Genomic DNA, 21414 nt, shown 5'->3' on the forward strand with positions numbered 1-21414 from the left:
AACCAAGTTTTTAAATCAACTACACTGGTCAGTTCAGGAAAGTGAGGGTCTTGTCTTTGTTGCACCCTCCACAGCTACCACTAGAGGTAGTTACTCACCTAGTGAGCATGGACATGTTCTCCAGCTACCAGGAAATTAATGATTTTGATACTAAACTCCTAAAGCAGGTAGTATAAAGCTTCTATGTGGTTACTATACTGCAAATGCAACTTTCCTAGAAGCAAAGCCTGAGCTCAAATTCAATCCCTTATTTTCTGATTAAAGCTTTCTGATCTGATGAGAGCCTCTGATGTATAGTTTGCAATAGCTACTTTTGCAGGGCCTTTGCCCATTAGTTTAAGCAAAATACTATGCCTTGAGAAGGAGCAAAAACCAAACACTACACACATCAATCAGAATATTTTCACTGCACATTTAGTTACAAACACTTCAAACAATTCAAAGTCTTCACATGCTTTCTGTAATCCTGGGGATCTTGCTGTTAATCAATGGTATGAAGGGACAAAGTCACAGTTCATGAACCAAAATAGTTAACACTAGAAGTGTGCCTCATACATAAATAGCTGGTGTCTAGCCCTGTTTAGCACAGACATGGTAAGACCACTTTCTTCAAAAGAGTTGCAAAAGTAAATGATGCTCTGCCTCTTCCACAGCTGCTACTAGCTCTCGATATTAGACCTGAACAAGGTAATTCTGCATTCTCAAGAGGTATGGGTAGAACCTCTTAAAAAAAAAAAAGGAATCAATTCAGCAACAGACCCGTTTTACACTAGTCAAGTAACTGGATATTATTTTACAGCACTGATTTCTCTGGGGAATTTTACCCTGTTCCCTATCTTAGGCTCATTGTGTATTTCTCATTCTAGATGGGTGGAAGGCAAAGGAGTAAGTTCATCTTGCAAAGAGTTAAGTTGGAACATACAGCCTGATTTTGATGAGCACAGAATGTACCAATGCCAGCCAGCAGGAACACAGACATATTCCCACAGATAGCCTCATACCACCTTAATTCTGTTTGTTGCACAATCAGCAGGAAACTGGAGAAGTAGGGCAAGATCTTTGCAAAGAGCAACTAGAAAAGCAGATCAAAGTCTCTGCCTCAACTGATAAGAAAGTTTCAGAAGCAAACAACAGAAGCCTGTAGAGCTTGCATACAGCAGCTAGCTGCCTGGGATTTAATACATTAAGACTATCATTGTGGAAACCTACGGACTGATTCTGTGGCCAAACTCCTGAGCTATATGATTCATATTCAGCAGTTTCCAGCTGTCCTGCTACGAACTGGCATGTCTTCATTTCTCTCCATTCATCTTCTCTTAAAGAGTCAGAAGTACTACATTTAACACTACAAGATAAGCTCATGCTTCTCCAAGACACAGCTCGGAGTAATTTCATTTTATAAGCACAATGGATGAAAATATGAGCGTCCTCATTACACATTTGGAAAGATTTTGAACAAAAACTGCAAGGGAAGGAGTCTGGCTGAAGCAATAACAGAACTTCTCCATGTGCATACAAAGACAATGCAGGAACCCTACAGGAAGGCAAGCAGACAGCCCTATACAGAAGCCCTGCTATTTCACTAGGGTAGCATGTCTATCCTTCAACACATTCAATAGATTGCATTTGAGTTTTAAAGGACAAAAATGAAACCTGCTTCTGCATCTGAAATCAAGCACGTACATTTAGCCCTTTTAATATCAAGTTTAGAAATAATTCTGTAATTTAAACAAGCGCCACAGGGAAACATCTTAGTAATGTTACATGTTTGCCAAGTATGTCTGAATAATGCCAACATAAGAGGTGCTTTTGCAAGGTCTACATTCTCCAGAAAAAAAAAACAAAAACAAAAACAAAACAAAAATAAAGCACATGAATTTGGGGTTGAGGTTGGAATAGGAGACAGTTCAGACCTGGTTTAATCCTGAGAAAGATGGGTCCTGAGAAGTACTAACAGTCATGCTTCTTTTCCTCTTCCCCACTGGAGATTCTAAACACTGAACAAACAATAGAGGGTGGCAGTGCATCAAACAGTATTGCTTACATTGCAACAATGGCCGGCGCAGACAGGCAACACCGAGGCGTTCGAGAAAGAACAGGGTAGCCAAATGCCATCCTTCTTCCACCAAGCACTGTAGTTTTCAAAAAACTATGTATGTTCATTTTTTTTTTCCAAGGAGAAAATTTGAAACATGTGACAAGGTAAATTTCAACTGTGAGCCGCTCCAAAATGGCACTGCCTTGACCAGGGATAGCAATGGTGACATTTGGCTCTATTAAAAAAGGAAATTGAAGTTTTGCTTACAAAAGCATCCTTTGGTTCCACAAACTGCCCTTCCCCCAAAAGACATTTAGAAAAAGTAAATCTTCAGTAAGGAAGAGGTAGAAGGCATTTAGTCACCTTAAAGTTTACTTTCATAAGCATGCAGGGCTTATTTCTAGCAGAGCTGAAAATTCATATTTTAAGGTGGGAGCAAAATTTCTCCCAATCACCAAATTAAAGTTTGAAAAAAATAATTTTTTTTAAAAATATAACTGACAGGAAGCTACTGGAACAAGATTACCATGCTATTCTAGTCTTTGTGGCTGATTTTCTTTAAACTGTGTATAGTAATCTCTAAAAAACCCAAAACTACACTTAGTTACAAAAAGAAACAAAGTAAATACTGTACAGTGACAAGTGTTCCCTAGATAAAGCACTTGGTTCCAAACTGAAGCAACCCATGCCTCATTTTGCTCATGTAAACCTATCAATTTGCACTTCCCTCAAGAACTACCTCCCTAATCTTTAAAACCCTGCAACAGTAACAAAGCCCATGCCCACAGACAGCATTTACCACCATATCATTGCGTGGCTCCCTAACTAGTCTACTAATGGGAAAACTAGTCTACTAATGGGAAAAAAATACAATGATTTACAGGCAATTTTGTTTTTCATTTCAGCTGATGCAAATCTAATGTGTTCCTCCACTAAAGTAAGCACAGCAGCAATTTCTAGGCCATTAATCCACATCAAGATGAAACAGAGTGCAGCAATGCCAACCTAGCATGACTGTGCAAAAGTATAGAAAAATGGCCCAAAAAGAACAATTGCAAATCAGAAACTAAAACTAGGAAAAAAAATTAGAAGTTTTCAAGCTATACTCTAAGTCATGCCAGAAAATTAAGGAGCCTAACTGCTTGACACAGCAGAGAAAAATAGAGCTCTACAGAGTTAAAGTATGAAACTTGGGAACAAGCAAAGTTTAACAGCAACAGGATTACATAAAGACTGCCTTTCAGCTGGACTTACAAGCTTTTCCAACAATGGTTGTATCTAAACATTCAGTGCACTGCACCTCTTCAGACAAAAGCTGTTATCTCATGTTAATCAAGCTTTCCCCTTCTAATGTTCATGGCCCCGAAGTTGGCATTCATACAGGCAAACAAAGGTAAACATTTTAAATACTAGTAGTGCCTAAAGAGATGAGACATTCTCAGATGGCATATAGAGAAGATAAGTGGGAATCTTGCTTCCAATAAACAGCTTGATCACATACATTTGTCCTGAAGTTAAGTAGCATGCTTAATGCATTGCCAATGCTGCCTGTCTGCCCGAGCTCGACATACAAATTGCAGGATTAAGCATATTTCACTCAAGAGAACTAAAAATAAAATAAAAACGTTTTCTTCTATATATGGTTTTCAACAGGAAACATGCACTTCTGACTACATTTACCAATCCAAACAAGTGCAACAACCTCAGCCCGCCCCCCCACCCTCCTTTTTTCCCCCCACAAAGTAAATTGAAAGCAGTTTTCTGTTGTACAACATATTCAGGTACTCTACAACTTAACAGTTTTCCATCAACATATTTGCATAATTTCATTTATTTATAAAGGCAATTGACCTACATATTGGCTATTAGTCATATCCATAATTCTGATGGCTGAAGAGTTCTCTTTACCAGTCTGTCACTGCAAGATTTAATGCCCTGATGACTGGTAGGTCAGGAGCTCCCACGTTGGCATGAATTCTTTTCATCCCAGGAAGTCAGCCCCAAAGCCAAAGACAAGATTTTACTTTATCATTGAGGAAAAAAATGCCATTACAACAGTCATCTCTATAAGTAAACTCCATTATCGAGAAAAGTTGCTAAGTATCCTCTAGGGTTAGTTTATAATGTTGTTGCAAGCCTAGAAATCATCTTGCAATCAAGTGCATCTCACAGGGTGGGTCAGAGACCCACATGTGTATGCCACTGCATTCAGAAGTGGACACCAAGAAATCCAAGTTCTCACATCAAAGAACCATGGTTTAGCATCCAAAACATCAGTTTTAGCAATGAGTTTTAAAAAGGTTGTGCAGCTTGAATCAAGTAACGTAGCCATTCCCTTTGGAACTTTTAAACAAAGAGCATTAGACTAACCTTATTACAGTGACGCCCAATACCCATTAGGAAGTTATCTGGTTTAATGTCTCTGTGTATAAAATTCTTTGTGTGCACATATTCAATTCTACTGATCATCTGTAAAAAAAAAACAGCAACAACAAAACAGGTAAGATTTCAATGAGAGCAATACAATTTACTTAAACCTTCAATGAAAGCACGCATTTTTAGTGTTACCTTTCTCTGGCAACTTAAGTTTATGTATTTGCTTAATGAAAACCAAGTCTTTTTTTATGCTGTTCAAATAAATTTATCTTTCTTATATGTTAAAATTCCATAATCTTGGTGAGGAAATGGCAGATTAAATACCTGAAACTATTTCCCAAACATTCAAGTTCATGTTCTAACTATAGTGTCCCATTAAAGAGTCATTTCTTTTTCTTACTTCAAACAAAGGTTTTCTATACCTACCACAAGACAATTTTAAAGCTCATTCCCTTCCCCTGTACCAGTTATTCATTCATCTGGTTATTCATTCATCATCAAGCATCACTTTACCAGGTAACAGTTTTCACAGAGCAAGTAACAACCTGATTATGGCCCATACTGTCATATCTAGGCTACCGTGATCCCAGTCAGCAATGAAGACGCAGAGAAACTCTGGCACATCTGTATCATCATATACAGTCATGTGACTTCCTGTGCGTGAGATCACAGCACATGCATTTATGCTTGTGCTTTCCAGCTACTAGAACACTCTTCACACAGTCTTTAGCAAGATGAATTGGTTACAACATCATACCCTTGACAGCTGTTCTACTGGACTATGCCCTAAAAGCCAGTTCCATGCACTGATATCATACATCCTGTCTATGTTTCCCAGATGACAACTAATTAGTGTTTATCATCCAAATGAATACTGCACAAAAACTGTACAGATTCCCTGGAGATGCTACAACACCCAGACTCCAGCTAACTGAGCAGGCAAATGGCTCTCTAAAGCAAGCATAACATTCAAGGCAGGTGAGAATAAGGACAGCTGACCTTGTCTCCGTACAAATGCTGTGAGCTTCCTTGGCCAAGAGCCTGGGATTCTACAAGCATCTGGCTTAGCGACAACTTGGTACTAGCATCTATTACATAATATTAGATGACATTTAAACTACCATTGAAAATTCAACTCATGAAACTCTTACTGCCTTTCAAGTAGCTGAAGACAGCACAATCAAGCTATTTGTTCAATAGCAAGAAATAAATATGGCTGGGCATTTCAAATGCTGTACTGTCACGACCAAGTTGAAAAAATATCAATTGCTAGAAAAAGACTTAACAGACCTCAGTTTTAGAGGCCTTGATTAAGTTTGAGGTAGGAGTGGCATCTCCACTAACAGCTTTAAGAACTGTCTTTAAGCACCACAACCACCAAAACTATTTATTAGCTCATGGTCTGGGACTAGAAGTTACAGGAGGTTGTGAGCGCATAGTGACATTCAGTAAGAACCAACCTATAGACTTGCATGTTGCCCACCTGTCACTGCAGCTGGCCAACACAACAGGTTTCCACTGAATCAGATCAACCATAACTAGAGACTGCTTCAGACCTTCTAACACCACCCCCATGGCTGATACTGGGAGCTAATCCACCCATATTAGTCTTGATACTTTATTAAAGTTGCACTTGTTAGATCTGCAGCATCAAGGAGTTGTGTACTACCCTCTGTGCTACCCTCCCACTACAGGCCTATGTTCATTTTGTATATGACAGCACACTGAAGCCACCGTTACTTCATTCCTATATAGGTCAAGTGTTCACTTAGCTATATACAGCACTGCATAACACATTGTTTAACCCACTTAAAGAACCACGTTGCACAAAATACTTTAAGGGTTTTTAACTTCCTCACAGTAAGATTTGTACGTACCTGGTCTGCTAACATAAGTACTGTTTTCATCGTAAACCTGCGAGAACAGAAGTTGAATAGGTCTTCAAGGCTGGGACCAAGAAGATCCATAACTAGAACGTTGTAGTCCTTTTCTTGACCATACCACCTGCAACAAAGAAAATTATTTGACATTAGCAGGAATCCTAATGCAGCCTAGAATACCATTAGCCCTCTTGGCTGCAGGGGCACATTGCTGACTAATGTTCAATCTCGAAAGCTATCTAAAAACTAAGGCTAGTAGTGTCTTATTTTTCCTGGAACAAAGTCCAAGGACAAAACAGAATACACAAGTTGGCAAGTGTGTGTGCACACGTTTAGTTTTTCCTTAAGAGGGAACACTACTACACTTTAGCAGCAACTGAAATACTAAACATCAAAATGCAATCAAAGCAGAAGCCATTACATGTCAATATACTGAGATGTATATACAAAGTCTGAACTGAAACTCATCTGCAGGACATCTTACACTCCCATCATTGTTTCCTCCATTACTTAACTTCACAGAAACATCTTTAATTGCTTTAGGCTTTGTTTTCAGGTATGACTTCTCTGCAACAGACCAAAGCAGCTCATGCAGTTAACTCATATACTACCTCTTCATTCATTCATCCAATTTAGCAAATACCAATCAAGTCCTACTGTCCTATTAAATAAAAGATAAAGGCTCTTTACCAGGTTTTTGACATCATAAAGGGAAAAACACCTAAGTGTCATAAAAGCAGAAGTACAAATGTAGCAAAACATCAATTTCGGCCAAACAGACTGTGATATCCACCCTTAAGTGTCTGATATATCAATTCAGGGCAAAAAAAATTAAATGTTACCAATGCTGTGAGGACAAGCAGAAGGCCTCCCATGCATATTTTTCCTTCCAATCCATGCCCAGAATTTCCATCATCGTATTGCTTTATGTTATCTGCAATTGGGGGATAGTATTTCACCACCTAACCTGCCTGAGAAGACCTGGAGTCACACCCTTCACTTCTGCAAATCTCAGCTGTGAATTTCCATACTTTAAATGGGCACTGAAAGACAGAACCTGAATATTCTCCTCTACAGTCCTTCTGCACATTCCAGATACCTACAGTTAAGTGAGAGGTGCGTGTAAAAAACTGAAGCTGTGCTGAGTACTAGTATACCACCATAAAGATTCAACACCTTATCAGAAGATCAGAAGGCTGCATTTTACCTTTGCTAGGCACCTAGTCCTTATGACAAGGATCTAGTAGCAGCAGTCAATGGATAAGGCACTGACCAGCTCTCTCCTTGGAGGAGTCTTGAGGTTACCAGCAACAGTGGTGCAGACAAGATACAGTAGTAGCTGGGCCTTAAAGATCTTTATAGAGATTTTATTTCCACTTTAGGCAATGACTCCAGGAGACTAATGCACAGTTGTCTGGAAAATAGTTACCACTGATAAAACCGACAAATTCCGTGGTACTTGCAGGATTCCAAGCTTAGCCAGGGTAGTAAACTAAAATGTTTACAAAACCACAGAGAAAAGATCCTATATTTGGATTTGTTTCATGAACTACTGGCCTGTACCTTCCCACTGTCGGGATTCCAGTAGAAACCATGCACTTTGTAATGCATTGTTACAATCTGATAAAAGTTAAACATGAGCTGTGGATCATACTCATTGTTTTACAGGTCAGTCTAGGACCTTCATTCATTCCCTACATCAAGAGGGGATGCAGAAAATATGTATTTTGAAAGCAATCATTCAAATGAAATGTCAACAAAACAGTTTTCCTCCAACATGTTAATGATCATACCAATACTGTAAGTACTATTTATCAGGTTTTGCCTTCTAAAAATTCATTGAATGTACTACGATGTACAAAAAACCCTGCTTACAAGTTACTCAACTAGGAAAGCATGCTGATGGTATTTGAAAAAGTCTGTAATTTATGAAAAGGTTAATATTCACACTGCAACCTGATACCGAGCCACGAAACATACACATTTTGAAAAGACCTGCCTAGCTAGGCCCTTTTAAGGAGTGATCAGAAGGTAGTTTCAACCACAAGAGCAACCAAGAAGAGTATTTTAAAAAATGCAAAGCAGAGATGGAGAAAGAGTCAAAGTGAGATGCTGTTGAGAAAAATTCTTAGTCAACTACAAACCAGCTTCAGTTCAAGAATTACTGACTATGCCTGTAAATCTACTTCTTGTTTCCTTTCAAAGTCACCTATGCAAATGGCTGAGTAGTTTTGGCAAGGCTCTATAAACAACTCCATAGGCTACAGTTGAAAATGAAACATTATGGTCATCTAGAGTAACGAAAACTGGACCAAATGACTCGCCTAGTTATTCTGTCATATGAAATTTAGGTTTGTTGTGAAGAATTCTGAAGAATAATGAGCTGAATTGAAGCATTCTAAGGAGTAAATCAAGATCTAGATAAAATATGATTTTCTTCAAGAAATAGAAGTCCAATTCATATGCTGAGTGTAATTGTTCAGTACAGTAATGGTTCAGTGCTCAAGAGACTGCAGTATAAGGGAAAAGGATCAAAGATCAGTCTACAAATGAGCTAAGAAAATTTAGTTACAGCATCACAGAAAAAGTGAAGCTGATGAAAAGGAAGCCTGTCCTGGGAGCTACATTTTAAAAAGCATTTGGTTCCTCTATAGGGATCTCTCTGCTTAATAAGTGCAGTAATTCAGGTTGATTGCACAACCTCCATTTGGCCTACTTCTACATATGCACAAGAAAATTTTAATCTCCTGACCATTTTACACTGGTGGAAAGCAGAACCAACTCTGCAAGACAAATAAATAAGACAGGACCTCTTAACATTTCATTTTCATGTTTACCTGCCTGTAATTCCTCACAGAAGACTGCTGCATCTGTTCATTTCACTACTGGCAACTGAAACTTCTGCTATGGCATTGGAGTAACTTGTGCTTTATTTACTTTGCTAACAACTGCAACTAAGTTTTCATTTCCCTTGGAACATTTCCAGGGAAAATGGGATTATGAAGTAAGGCTACATCACATCCATTCAAAGTCTACTACCTGCTACTACTGGCAGCTCTGAGCAAAAATGTTAGAAGTCTTGGCTCTTCTTAGGAAACCTTGGATATTATGATGCATAAGAGCTTGGCAAGTACTCCTTACTCCCATATTCACATAATCAATGTAAGACGGTATATAAGCACACATTTTGGATGAACACAAATTCAGACCACTTTATCATGCAAGTTTTAACACTACTGGGCTAAAGCACAGAACAATACGGCAACAAACTGAGCACAATTCTAAAAAATAAAAAAGCTAGTGTCTCAGAGAAATCTTCAGAAGTTCTACTACCGCATTAGCAATGAAACTTGGAGTGAACTACTAATATGAAGGAACAATCCATACAAAGCCTTGGGCAACTATTAGATGACACTAGCATCTCAGAACACAAGTGTCCCACATGTCTGTTAAAGCACCATGGACTTTTTTTTTTAAGCACACTTGGAAGTACTCTCTCATACTAAAGCCGAGGAAGCAACAGCAGCAATACCTTTTAAGTGGGGAGAGTTTGAGGGCAGTGGAAAGTGGGAGCAAGAGGTTTAACTACTTGACAATTCACTTCGGGTGGGTAATGACTCTGCATATAGTTACATACAATGTACTATTTCAAAAAGAAAAGCTAAATTACTAGACTAGGAAAACTCATTATTTCTCTTAATTCATTCCCACAGTGCTCTACGTCCTCTATTTGCTAAATAGAGAGTTTTGATTCTGTAGCACAGGTCCATTTATACCTACTTATGCCAAAAAAAACACATGAAGTATGGATTATCAGCTTTCCTGATGAACAGCTGTAGATGATCTTATTGAAGACTACACAAAACATTAATAGGGCAATGTTATTATGAAGAGCTAAGATTTATCCTTGAATTGGCAGCGTAACACTAACACCCGAGACAGCTGTTAAGAATCCTAGTCCATATTCAAGCTGTAAGGCGTGCCCAAGCTCACACATGCATCGTCACTCTCCCTTGCCTCATCTGTTTAAAGCTACAGATCAAATTACTATAGATCAGTAAGAATACAGTAAATATCCTTTATGAAGCTTTCCATCAAAGCATGGCTAAAGAGTGAACCTTAATTTCACTTCAGTGACTTGTCTAATTTGAAAGACCAAGACCCACAGCATCAACAAGTTTCCAAATCATGTGGTTTAGCAGCCTGATATATTGCCCCAGTATACACACACAGCTGAAATTTTGTAACAACTTGAATTTCAATATTTGTAGCTCTATGCTGAACAACTAAGTCACATGGCACAGTGGTTTGAAAGTATTTGGCTTCCAAATCCCATACAGTAAAGTGGGTATGATGCCAGATCACATGACAAGCAAATGTTTACTTGAACTCATGTGGGGTGTTTTTTTTAATTCCCTCGACTAACCTTGAGACAAGCAAGTGAAGTACTGATGCACATCTAGCACTTTGTAGCAAATACTGTAGTCAGGTCTACCCAAACTTAAAATCCTTTTCTGTTTTCAGAGCTGCATCTTTCAAAAATTGTATGATGTCTATTTCAGCAACTGTGTATTTCATAAATAATGTCAATGACCAAAGAAATGTTTGAGAAAATGTTAATTGCTTGGTTTGTTTGGGTTTTTGTTTTGGTTTGTTTTAACTGAAAACATTTCATTTGGTTATTACAATATTCTCTTGACATCTAGTGTATCTTCCTTTGAAAGGGTCAAATTGAGGTAGGTCAACTAGCAAAGAGAGGTGGGCAAAGGGCTAACAGAATTCAGAGACAGGCCATGAAATTATAGGCCCAGTTTCAGACTACTGTAACACTTACACAATTTTAGTAGATAACCAGCAGCTTCATCCATTACATTGGCACTTGTAATTATGACAACAGGGTAACAAAACCAGCACAATTATCAAAGCTGTGTGGGCTGGTCACATGATGAATAAAAGGATTCAGAAGATTCACATTAAAAAAATCTCAAATTTACATCAAGATGAACTAAATTACTGAATAACTGTACAGCTGTTAATCACTGGTAAAGAAACCCCAAATCCCATGCACTCTGAAACCATGAAGGCAGTAAAGGCATTGTCACCATTAGCATAATGGCACGTCATTTTGTCTATAGCTTATTATATACAAAACCAGAACATCAGCTCAATGTCACAAGAAAGTCTTCCTACCAGCAGAATGACTATAACAAGACTATTTTGTTCCAGCTTAATAAAAGCTCTCCTCAACCAATGCCTGCTTTGCCAGGTAACCTATCCTCCACTGAAGGTTTCTGTCAATTCGATCACTGACTATTCCAGTGGAGGCTATGGTAACCTGGAATTACAAACAGAAATGCAGAAGGCCATGCTTTTGTGAGACAAAAAAAAGTGTCTCCTGGTGCCTCACTGCAAGGAAGTACAACGCTTCTATGACAAGACTTGAATAGTTAAACTCAAACCTTTAGACTTCCAGAAACCTTTATAGTCACATAAAAAAAGGCCAATCTGGACTACTTTGACACTACATAAACTTTTGCCACTTTCATAATTCGTAGTATGTGACCCTATGATTACTCTGTGTAGTCCTATGCAATTAGTTTCCCAGCACTTGGGCTTTCAAACACCAAGTGGAAGAGAAGAACTAAGGTGGATTAAAAAAGCTATTAAAACAAAAAGTGTACAGTGAACAAGCAAGCTGGAAAAAACTTACCACTAGAATTACCTGAAAAGATCACCTTATTAGTAAGCTTGACAAGTCAGCAGGCACATAAGAGTGAATATGTAAGTCTGGAAGGCCTCATCAACACAAAGCATTCAGACATCCTACAGAGAACCAAATGACACTGAACTGATGAACACTCTGGAACTGTAGTCCATTTCTGCAAGCACCAAGTCATTTATACAAAAGTCTCTGAACTAGGCATTAGTCAGATGACGTGACTAAAGAGAAAACACAGACCTCCCTATAATCATATAGCTCTAATATCAGGCATCACTGAAAAATAATAAGTAACCCTAACCAGTAAAAGTACAGGTATTCTACACAGAAATTGTGAAGCAATTGGTATCAATGCTTAAGGCACTGACATGCAAGCCCTGTCACCAACATTCAGGAAAGGAAATCTGAATCAGAACAGGGACAGAAAAGAGACTTCAAGAAAGATCGGAAGGTAGTGACCTCTGTAATAAAGTATTCAAACAGCTCAGCAAGGCAGCTACAGAGGTATGCAACTATTCTTTATAGATACAGGAGGACTGCAATAGGGAGAAGGTTATTAACAAAAAAAAATCAGGGAAGAAGTAGATAGGAACTGACTGCCTATGGGTACAAGCATTTATCTTTAGGCAGAGAAGCTCTCTCTGTCCGACAACAGAATCATGAGCACTGCCGTGCTAGCCTAGAAAGTTTTAACATTGCATCTGACTGATTCACAGAAAGGATAGCACGTTGTCCAAAACAGGTGCTGGATTTGGACCAAAGTGGTCCCTTCTGGTTCCATGTTCTAGACTTGTCAGGACAGACATCTCCTGACAAATACTGTTTCAGACAAATTGGGAAGTATATTCTGCCTGTAAAAATATACTAATTTGAGTCTTAACAGATACTGAAGCAACGCATGTAAGAGGTAATCTATCATCGTAAGATTCATGTCTAAATTGATACATATTTTATATTTCTAGTTTATCTCCCCTGAAGCTGGAAAAGCACTTCTTAACTGTTAGCCAGCTAGGAGTAATGTAAGTGAACTTAACATAATATGGCATGACTGAAATACTGAAGTGGAATATTTAGCAGATGTCACCTAACATTAGTTGCCATGGTGAGTATGAATTAGGCCACCCAAGAACTAAATAAAGAAACAGCAACGAACACGCTACACTATGAAGTTAGATAGACTCTATAAATAAAATTCTGTATCTTTTTTGTACAGTTATGAGAGAAATATGAATACATGAAGCATGCCAGTGCAACTCATCTCCTAAGCAATAAGATAATTTAATCTGCCTAGTGTTATGTTGCATACATACTTCCATGTAGTTGACTGGCTGTTTTGCTAGCTGTTTCATGAGGTACATTAACACCTGGTAGGAAGTGAGGAGAACCTCAGTCAAGTTTCTTCCATATAAGTCAGAAGGTTCAGTTGAGAAGGTAAGCGATTAATACGCAGTAGGTACAAGAAACACTGCTGAGGAAAAGAGTTTCATTACTACCTCTGCTGATCACCTGTTCCAAACAAGAGTAACACTGAACTGCAACAGCATACTTTTACAGCCATTTCTGCAAAGGCTGAGCCAAGGCAAGGGAAAAAAAAAAAAGAAAAACAAACCAACCCAAAAAAGGACACATTCATTTGTTTTCAAACTGTGGTCTCCCTTGGATGCTTCCAAGAAATCCACAAAGACCAATTACGACAGAAGTTTAGATTGTTATAAAACATGAAATAGATTTTGTTTAGACATTCACTCTTTCAGTAGAAAAATTTTAGGTATTAATTTAAAAGACTAGCTTTCAATTTTACTTTGAGCTACCATAACAAGAGGCTTCATCTTATCTACTAGAGTCATTCTGCCCTTCAGTATGCAGCCTTAAGTAGTAACAGAAGGCTCATTAATAGGAGGCTCTGTTGCTAGAACCTTCCCCCTCATTACTTGCAGACCTAGATGAAAGTATCAGTCTTACCAATGAAAAGAAGATAGAAAACTTTTCAGACTGTATCTGACTACTAGTTTTGGGTGGGTTTTTTCTTTTTTTTGTTGGGGAGAAGCATTAGGGGGCTGTTTTTTGTTTGTGGGTTTAGCGGGTATTTTTCTGGTGGTGTTTTTGGGGTTTTTTTTGGTGTGGGTTTTTTTTTATGCTGCAGGAAGTTATTGGGAAAACAGTTTAAAATGGTGGTGTTTGAGAGGTATATTTACAGATTTTTAAGCACTGCTTAAAGAGATCAAAATTTGAAGTGCTCAAGGAAAAATCCGTTGTGAAAACCACCCCAAAACTACCAAACTTGACCACATTTTTCCATTACATGTATTCCTTAGTGAAGATGAACACGGGCAGAGTCTCTTATTAATAGTTATCTAACAACATGGCAGTAAGCAACCAGAAGAACAAAAATTGTAGATGCTTTTATAGGGGGTTTTTTGCCAGAAACTTTACAATATGCTTCACTATTTAGAAGATTGCGTAGTGATACATGGGTGGCAATACTGAATTGCTCAACATTAAAATATTTTGCAAGAACTTACTGCATTGAAAAAGTCCAGAAATGTAAGGATTTACTTGTTCAGTTTGCAAGAGAATGTTGCAAAAAAAAAAAAATCGCTAAGTCAGTAGCTTTTGGTTTTCAAACTTACAAATGACTAAACTTAAATATCACCTTGATTAGCCTCACATGCTGTACAGTATCTCTTCGGCCTTGCCCACACAAGAATACATGCAGTATCTACTTCACATTTACTAGGCCCTCTTCCTGCTCTTAAGAGCAACACTTCCAATACATCACCACTTCTAATACATCACCAACAGCCAAGCTGGTTCCAGCATAGCTGTTTTCCATTTGAAACTGATAACAAAAACAAGTTATCCCATGATATTGTCAGGAGAAAAATCTGAAGCCCACTTTTCTTTCAAAAGTACATCTGAAAGAATACCTAATCTTCATAAAGGATACGAACGATAGCTGATAAACACCATAAATGGCAAAAATCAAGAGTGGCTGTCACAGATAATTCAAACAATTGTTTTTGTCAAGAGTGCTTTAACAGAGTTACACTATGAACAAAACAGCATACAAAAAAATCACCAAACACACTCTGCTGCATTCCTCCAAGCTAGAACCAAGAATTTGGGAATAAAGGTAGATAGTCCAAACTAATAGGATCAGTGCCCAGTTAACAAGATTACAGCTAAAAATGCTTTGCCACTGAAAAGAGAGGAAAAATGAAAGAGACAGCTGATGGCTGAGAACAATGAGAATAAGCCCAGCAGAATACTGCAGACTTTGCATTGTGTCCTAAAGGCAGAACAGATTGTTAGAATGTTAAGCTTGGTTCAAGAGCCTTTTGTGAAAAATGAAGGTAATAATTAACCAAAATTTATACATCAAGAACAAACCACAGCTTAAAAATCTGCAGAACATTTTACATTTTATGAAACTCTGGAGGCAAGTTCAGAAATTTTGCTACTCTTCTAGCAAACAACAATAAGCAGAGAAGTCAAAGACTTCCAAGTCTAAAAGGGTTCAGAATGTCATAGAATGATAGAATGGTTTGGGTTAGAAGGGACCTAGAAGATCATTGAGTTCCAACCCCCCTGCCATGGGCAGGGGCACCTTCCACTAGACCAGGTTGCTCAAAGCCCCATCCAACCTGGCCTTGAACACTTCCAGGGAGGGGGCATCCACAACTTCTCTGGGCAACCTGTTCCAGTGCCTCACCACCCTCACAGTAAAGAATTTCTTCCTTAGATCCAATCTAAATCTACTCTCTTTCAGTTTAAAGCCATCACCCCTTGTCCTATCACTACATGCCCTTGTAAAAAGTCCCTCTCCAGCTTTCTTGTAGGCCCCCTTCAGGTACTGGAAGGCTGCTATAAGGTCTCCCCAGAGCCTTCTCTTCTCCAGGCTGAACAACCCCAACTCTCTCAGCCTGTCTTCATAGGAGAGGTGCTCCAGCCCTCTGATCATCTTCGTGGCCCTCCTCTGGACTCGCTTCAACAGGTCCATGTCCTTCTTATGCTGGGGGCCCCAGAGCTGAATATTCAGAGAATAAAGACATTCCAATCTCAATTTTTGCTATTTTATGTGCAAACAACATGTTCTGTTACAGTGGGCAGTACCAAGGCCCCTTGTTCACCCTCCATGACAAGTAAAGGCTCATAGTTGATCCCACAGAAGCAACATTAAAAACTTTTAACTCCAAAACTGAGATTTTGCTCATTAGCTTTCTTGCGATCAGCCAGAAAGGCCACCAAATCAACCTTAAAGGCTATAAAAAAAATTTGCTTGGTTCTACACAATTTAAGTGCTCCAGATATGCTATCTCATCATTACTAAGTTTGCAATCACATCTAAAGGGCAGAATTCAGTTTTAAGAACAGGTGCCCCAAATGAATGAGCAATCCATACCTCACCTATTATTTCAGCTTTGTGAGTCAAAGAACCAGAGCAGACCACTTTAGTAAGGCAAAGCCACATAATGCAACTTCTAGTAAGTTGATCTTGGCCACTGCATTACTTAATTAGATGAAAGATAGAGAACAAGTCCCTCATTCTTAAATGAGGAATGCAAGATTATGTGCCTGTGTTTCCCAGATGTGTAGCATTGACATAAAAATGCTGCTGAGCCCAGCTTATACAGCATGGCAATGGCAAAAGCTTAGAATGATTCCTTATTTCCTATCAAATGCTCTGTTTGTGCTGTTCTTGTTTAAAGGTGTAACATTACAGAATTTTTAACAAATTTATTGAAAGATCTCCATTCAGCTTGATTCATCCTTCTAAATATACTGAGCCAAGAACAGCTTATTCCAACTTGACAGCATACCATTATAAAACAATGGTGGAACATGTATTACCAATTACACATGCAAAGTGACCTAAGTACAAAGTCATACACTCTCCCAGCTTAGCTGCTGACAAAAATGCACGTCAGAAAAGCTTGAATTGTCTGAAACAATATGCACAGTAATTTCACTTTGGTCTTACTCTCTGTAATCACCTATTCAAAGACATATCCTTGTTAAGCACCTCAGTGATACATCTCATTTGGTAGGCCAAGTTCTCCCCCTTAGATTCAGAGCACCATGGATTCTACTTCTACTAAACACATCACGTCTCAACATTTGTCGCAAGAACTGTGCTGGGTACCCTGTTCAGCTTCCTCTTAAAGACGATAAACATAAAAATACTATTTCAGATTTCTTCAAGCATCACCAGATGTCATACAGCAAGATGACAACTAGTAACAGAAGCCTAATCAAAGAACCTGTCAAGCAGCATCTGGTACATACAAGTAGATTTAAAATTAATGCTACTTCTGAAGACAAAAAAAAGGTATTTCCAAAAATTTTCTGAAAGACACTTTTCTAGAAAAATACTACAAAGATTAACACTGTGAGAACCTAAAAGTGAAAAACTTTAAGACTCACTGACATTATCAAATAGATCACACACCTTTAGCACAATGAGTCTATGAATCAATTTGAGTTGTTTTGAGTATTGCCTCAGTTGTCCATTCTTATTCAGATTCTTGTAATCTTGCATTAGTGGGGGGGGAAGGGAAGGAAGTATGTGTGAAAGAAAGGTTGTAGCTCCCCTGTGGTGGTGAGATTTCTAAACAGTCACTGGTTATACAGAAAACAGTCAGATACAAGAACATCAAATACAGAGGAAAGAAAACTTAAAGATGACTGCTGTAATTGAAGCTAGAAGCAAGTTTCTCAACATGCAAGATTACTTCCAGTATTTCAGCTTTAAATAAAATGCTCTCACAGGACATTTTAACCGAATCCAAGAACTTAAACAGTAGTTCACTTCTGCTGCATGGAAAAGTTGAAAAATTTGCAACTTAGGCCTCATTATAGCACCAAACCTTCGTTTACTTTTTCAAAAAAATAGTAAGAATGCCTGCTTTTCCAGTTTTGCGATGAAACACCTGATATCCACTTGCTTTGGCTGTTTTCCCAGTTATCCCTGGTTTAGCACATAAGTATACTGTGATAGCTTTCCAAAATGCAATTTCTATTCTTTCAGTTATGAAATAAAGGCACCCATTTGAAGAAAAGAAGGAAACTGTAGTCTAAAATAAAGACTAAATCTGTTTTCACATAAGCAACTCTGTTTAAGCTGCAAGTATTCTGCTTAATTCAGGTATGTTTATTGCATTCCTGCAAAAGGCTGTAGTGAATGAGGACAGATGGCCAAGACAACACTGTCTCCTCCACTACATAGCTCCAGCTTACATTCAGGACTACAGCCAGCTGGGGGGGGGAGGGGGGGAGGAGGGGAGCTATTAACCTTAGAAATGCAAACTTGTTTTAGGTTTTGTTAAAATTAATACACGATCTAGAATATGTCATCATTATGACCTTACAACAGACCCTACAGGCCACTATTGATATAGGTGCACATACAATGAAGTCAGGGAAGGGTTAACAGATTGAATGGAATCCACAGTTTCACCCAATACCTAAACTGAAATCGTTTTTGCAGCTCAAGGAAAAAAATTCCTTTATGCCATAGTGCAAACATAAGAAATACTAACTTTGAAAACAATTATTAACAAAGTTTAAAAAAAGAACAACTTCTTGTACAAAGCCTTTCTGGAGAAAACTGAAGTTTCATTTAATCTATTCTGATGCATAGATTCAGTAGTTGGGAACTACCCCAGTATAACACCTCAATAATCTCAAGTGAAATAACTCCTCCTAGAGTCTGCTGCACCAGTGATATTCTTCCAGATCAGGAAATTATTAAACACTTTCGAAAGTTTCAGACAGAATATGAAACAAGGAAGCTGCATAACGAGCAACTGGGAGGGATTACTCTTGGCACTTTAACTGTACAGAAATCCTAGTGACGCATCTGTTGCGGGTAACAGAAAGGGGCTGCCATTTCATTCCTGGTTGAGGTTCTCTGCAGTCTCAAGCCTTGCAGCACATAACTATGAAAGGAAAAGATACATGCCTGAGCACGTCCCTTGTCCCAACACGAGAAGGGGGAGGGTTAATCACGTCCATCCGCCATTTTCTGAGCGGAGGAGGAAGACATGTTGGAACAAAAAAAAAAAAAAAAGAAAGCAAGCAACAAAAGAAAGCAGCCATTTCCAGTACCGGCTCCAAACTCCCAACCTCATCAAGAACACTGGCTCTCACCAAAACAGTCTCGCACTTTGTTCTAATCACGACAAGAATTTCTCACAGCTCAGGAACTGCTGAAGATCTTGCTTTCAAAGCACAGTTATGTACGGATAAGAAAAGACAGCAGGCCGGTGGGGAGGATACCCAACTAGTTGTAGAGCTTGGAATGGAGCATTTTTCCCCCAACAGCCCAATCCCTCCCAGATAAATCTCTTTTTAATCGTGGTGTCCTGCCTCACACTAACATTACAGAAAAGGCACTGTACTGGCATACATGAGTGATTCCTACCGTATATGTGGGATGCCAACTCCTCCCTGCAGAATCTTGTATAGTTTGCTTTCATACAGCAGCTGGGGATGTCTAGCCTTCTGAGACTCCAACTTTACAGCAACTTCCTACAGTGAGAGGGAACAAGGAGTCAGAGCAGAGCGTCCACCAAGCACAGCCTTGCCACTGAGGTTTAAGGGGCACAGCACTTCAATATCCCCCACACAACCCTGCTGCAAATGCTCTGAGGTATAATTTTTTTTTCAAGCTCTCGGTGCTCAACGTCCTGCATTTTGTTGCGTCTTCAAATAAAATCCATATCGTCATGATTTGTATATAAATATCCTTCCCAGATCATGAAATTGAGCTGGAGATGTAAAGTCTTCAGATCCACATAAGTGAGGAAGAACATACGTGGGTGTTTCTTCTTTACAGCTCAGAGCCATGAGGGGGAGGAAGAAAAAAAAAAAAACCCCAAGAAAAAAAGAGCTGAAAAAACAGGGGATCTTCTTTGTTTCTATTACTGTTGATGAAAATGAGATAAAGTGTTCCCCAGCTGAGAGAGAGGGGGATAGATGATCGGCGGGAGAGGGACAACTTTGGTCGCTCATAAAAGACAAAGTATGTTTTCCCACAATGGTGGTCTCCTCTCCCTACCACTTGCAAGCGAGCTATGCAACTGCTGGGTGGGGGAGACCACGACCGCACGGCTCCGCTGTCGGAAGGGGCAGTGCCACCCCCCCGGCGATAAGGGCCCTCCGGCGGGAGAAGCCCCTCAACCTCGGGGTACGCACCTTCACTCCCCCACCCCGCGGAGGGCGACTTGGCCAGCCTGGCGAGACGTGGCCGCCCGGTGCCTCGCAGCCAGCGAGAGGAGGCAAGGGGGGCAAAACCAGGCTTCAAGCCGGCCTCGGGAACGTTATCGCTGGTCTCCGGTTCCCCCCGAGGTGCGGAAGGGACCGCGCCGACAAGCCCAAGGAGGTGAGGGAGTGCGAGCCACCCTTACCTCCCCGTTGGTGATGTTGATCGCCAAATAGATGTCCCCGAAGGAGCCCGACCCGATCTTCCGCACCAGCTTGTATTTGCCTCCGACAATGAACTCGGCCTTGGAGCCGCTGCTACTCGCCATGGCGAGGGGCGGCTGAGGGGCCCTCCCGGCGCTGAGAGGCTCGGGGGGAGAAAGAGGGCTCTACCGCCGCCCCAGAGGAGGGGAAAGGGGCAGGGGAGGGAAAAGAGGGGAGGGGAGGGGGGGGGGGCAGAACAAGGAAGGCTAGTCCCCGCTGCTCAGCTCCAGCCGGGCCCCTCCGGCGGGTGCCCCCCTCCGCGGCTCTGTCCCGCTCCCCGGTCAGGCGGCGCTCGGCTCTCGGCACTCTCCAGAAAGACAAGAGGCGCCCACCGATGTGCTGTGAGGGTAGGGAAAGGGAGAGGGGGGAGGGGAAGGGAAACGCGAAGCCCGCTGGCTCCGCCGGGTCCCGGCCACCGCCGGTCCCTCACTCGGTCGCCGCCGCCATCTTGTCTCTCAACCGCTGCTATCGCGGACACAAAATGCCCCCAGCCTGCAGCCGCCGCTTCTTCACCGCGCGGGGCACGCTGGGAGCGGGGCGGGGCGGCCCGCGCGCATGCGCCAGGCAAATGCCACCTCCTTCCCTCAACGCGCCTGCGCGCGGGGCTGCGGGGGCGGGGAAGCGGGAGAGGAGAAGGCGGCAATACGTGATCTGCGCATGCGCATTTACCGCCCGCCCTCAAAGCCAATGACCGGCGTCGCTCTTCACTTGCCCCGGCCCAGCGACTCGTCGCGTGCTAGCAGCGCGCATGCGCACCCCTCGAACCCGAGCCCGGGCGGAAGAGGAAGGAGAGAAGCATACGTGCCCTCACCCGCTTCTTAAAGGGGCAGGCGTCCCAGCCCCCCGCCTCGCGGGCCTCAACTGGGCCTGCCACGGGCGCTGCCTCTCTTGGGGCTGGGAGCGGGGAGGGGGGCGTCAAATCCGCGAGGCTCCTG

General features: G+C 40.7%; 1 protein-coding gene across 4 annotated transcripts in view; it reads right to left on the minus strand.

Annotated features, from left to right (window-relative positions):
* Positions 1-21015, minus strand: part of CSNK1A1 (casein kinase 1 alpha 1) — a 37420-nt gene extending 16405 nt beyond the window's left edge. The window contains exons 1-5 of one of the 4 annotated variants that reach the window (XM_072873802.1): positions 20422-21014; positions 19437-19543; positions 6292-6418; positions 4409-4507; positions 1914-1997 (exon numbers count right to left, since the gene is read on the minus strand). In XM_072873802.1, coding sequence (XP_072729903.1) covers positions 1914-1997; positions 4409-4507; positions 6292-6418; positions 19437-19543; positions 20422-20544 — 540 coding nt within the window. In that variant the 5' untranslated portion in view covers positions 20545-21014. Of the gene's footprint in view, positions 1-1913; positions 1998-4408; positions 4508-6291; positions 6419-19436; positions 19544-20421 lie in introns of all 4 variants that reach the window. The other 3 variants (XM_072873800.1, XM_072873801.1, XM_072873803.1) reach the window with 3 other exon arrangements.
* Between the last annotated feature and the right edge of the window lie 399 nt (positions 21016-21414).

The sequence above is a fragment of the Ciconia boyciana genome, chromosome 9, assembly GCF_034638445.1.
Source record: "Ciconia boyciana chromosome 9, ASM3463844v1, whole genome shotgun sequence".
Taxonomy (NCBI): domain Eukaryota; kingdom Metazoa; phylum Chordata; class Aves; order Ciconiiformes; family Ciconiidae; genus Ciconia; species Ciconia boyciana.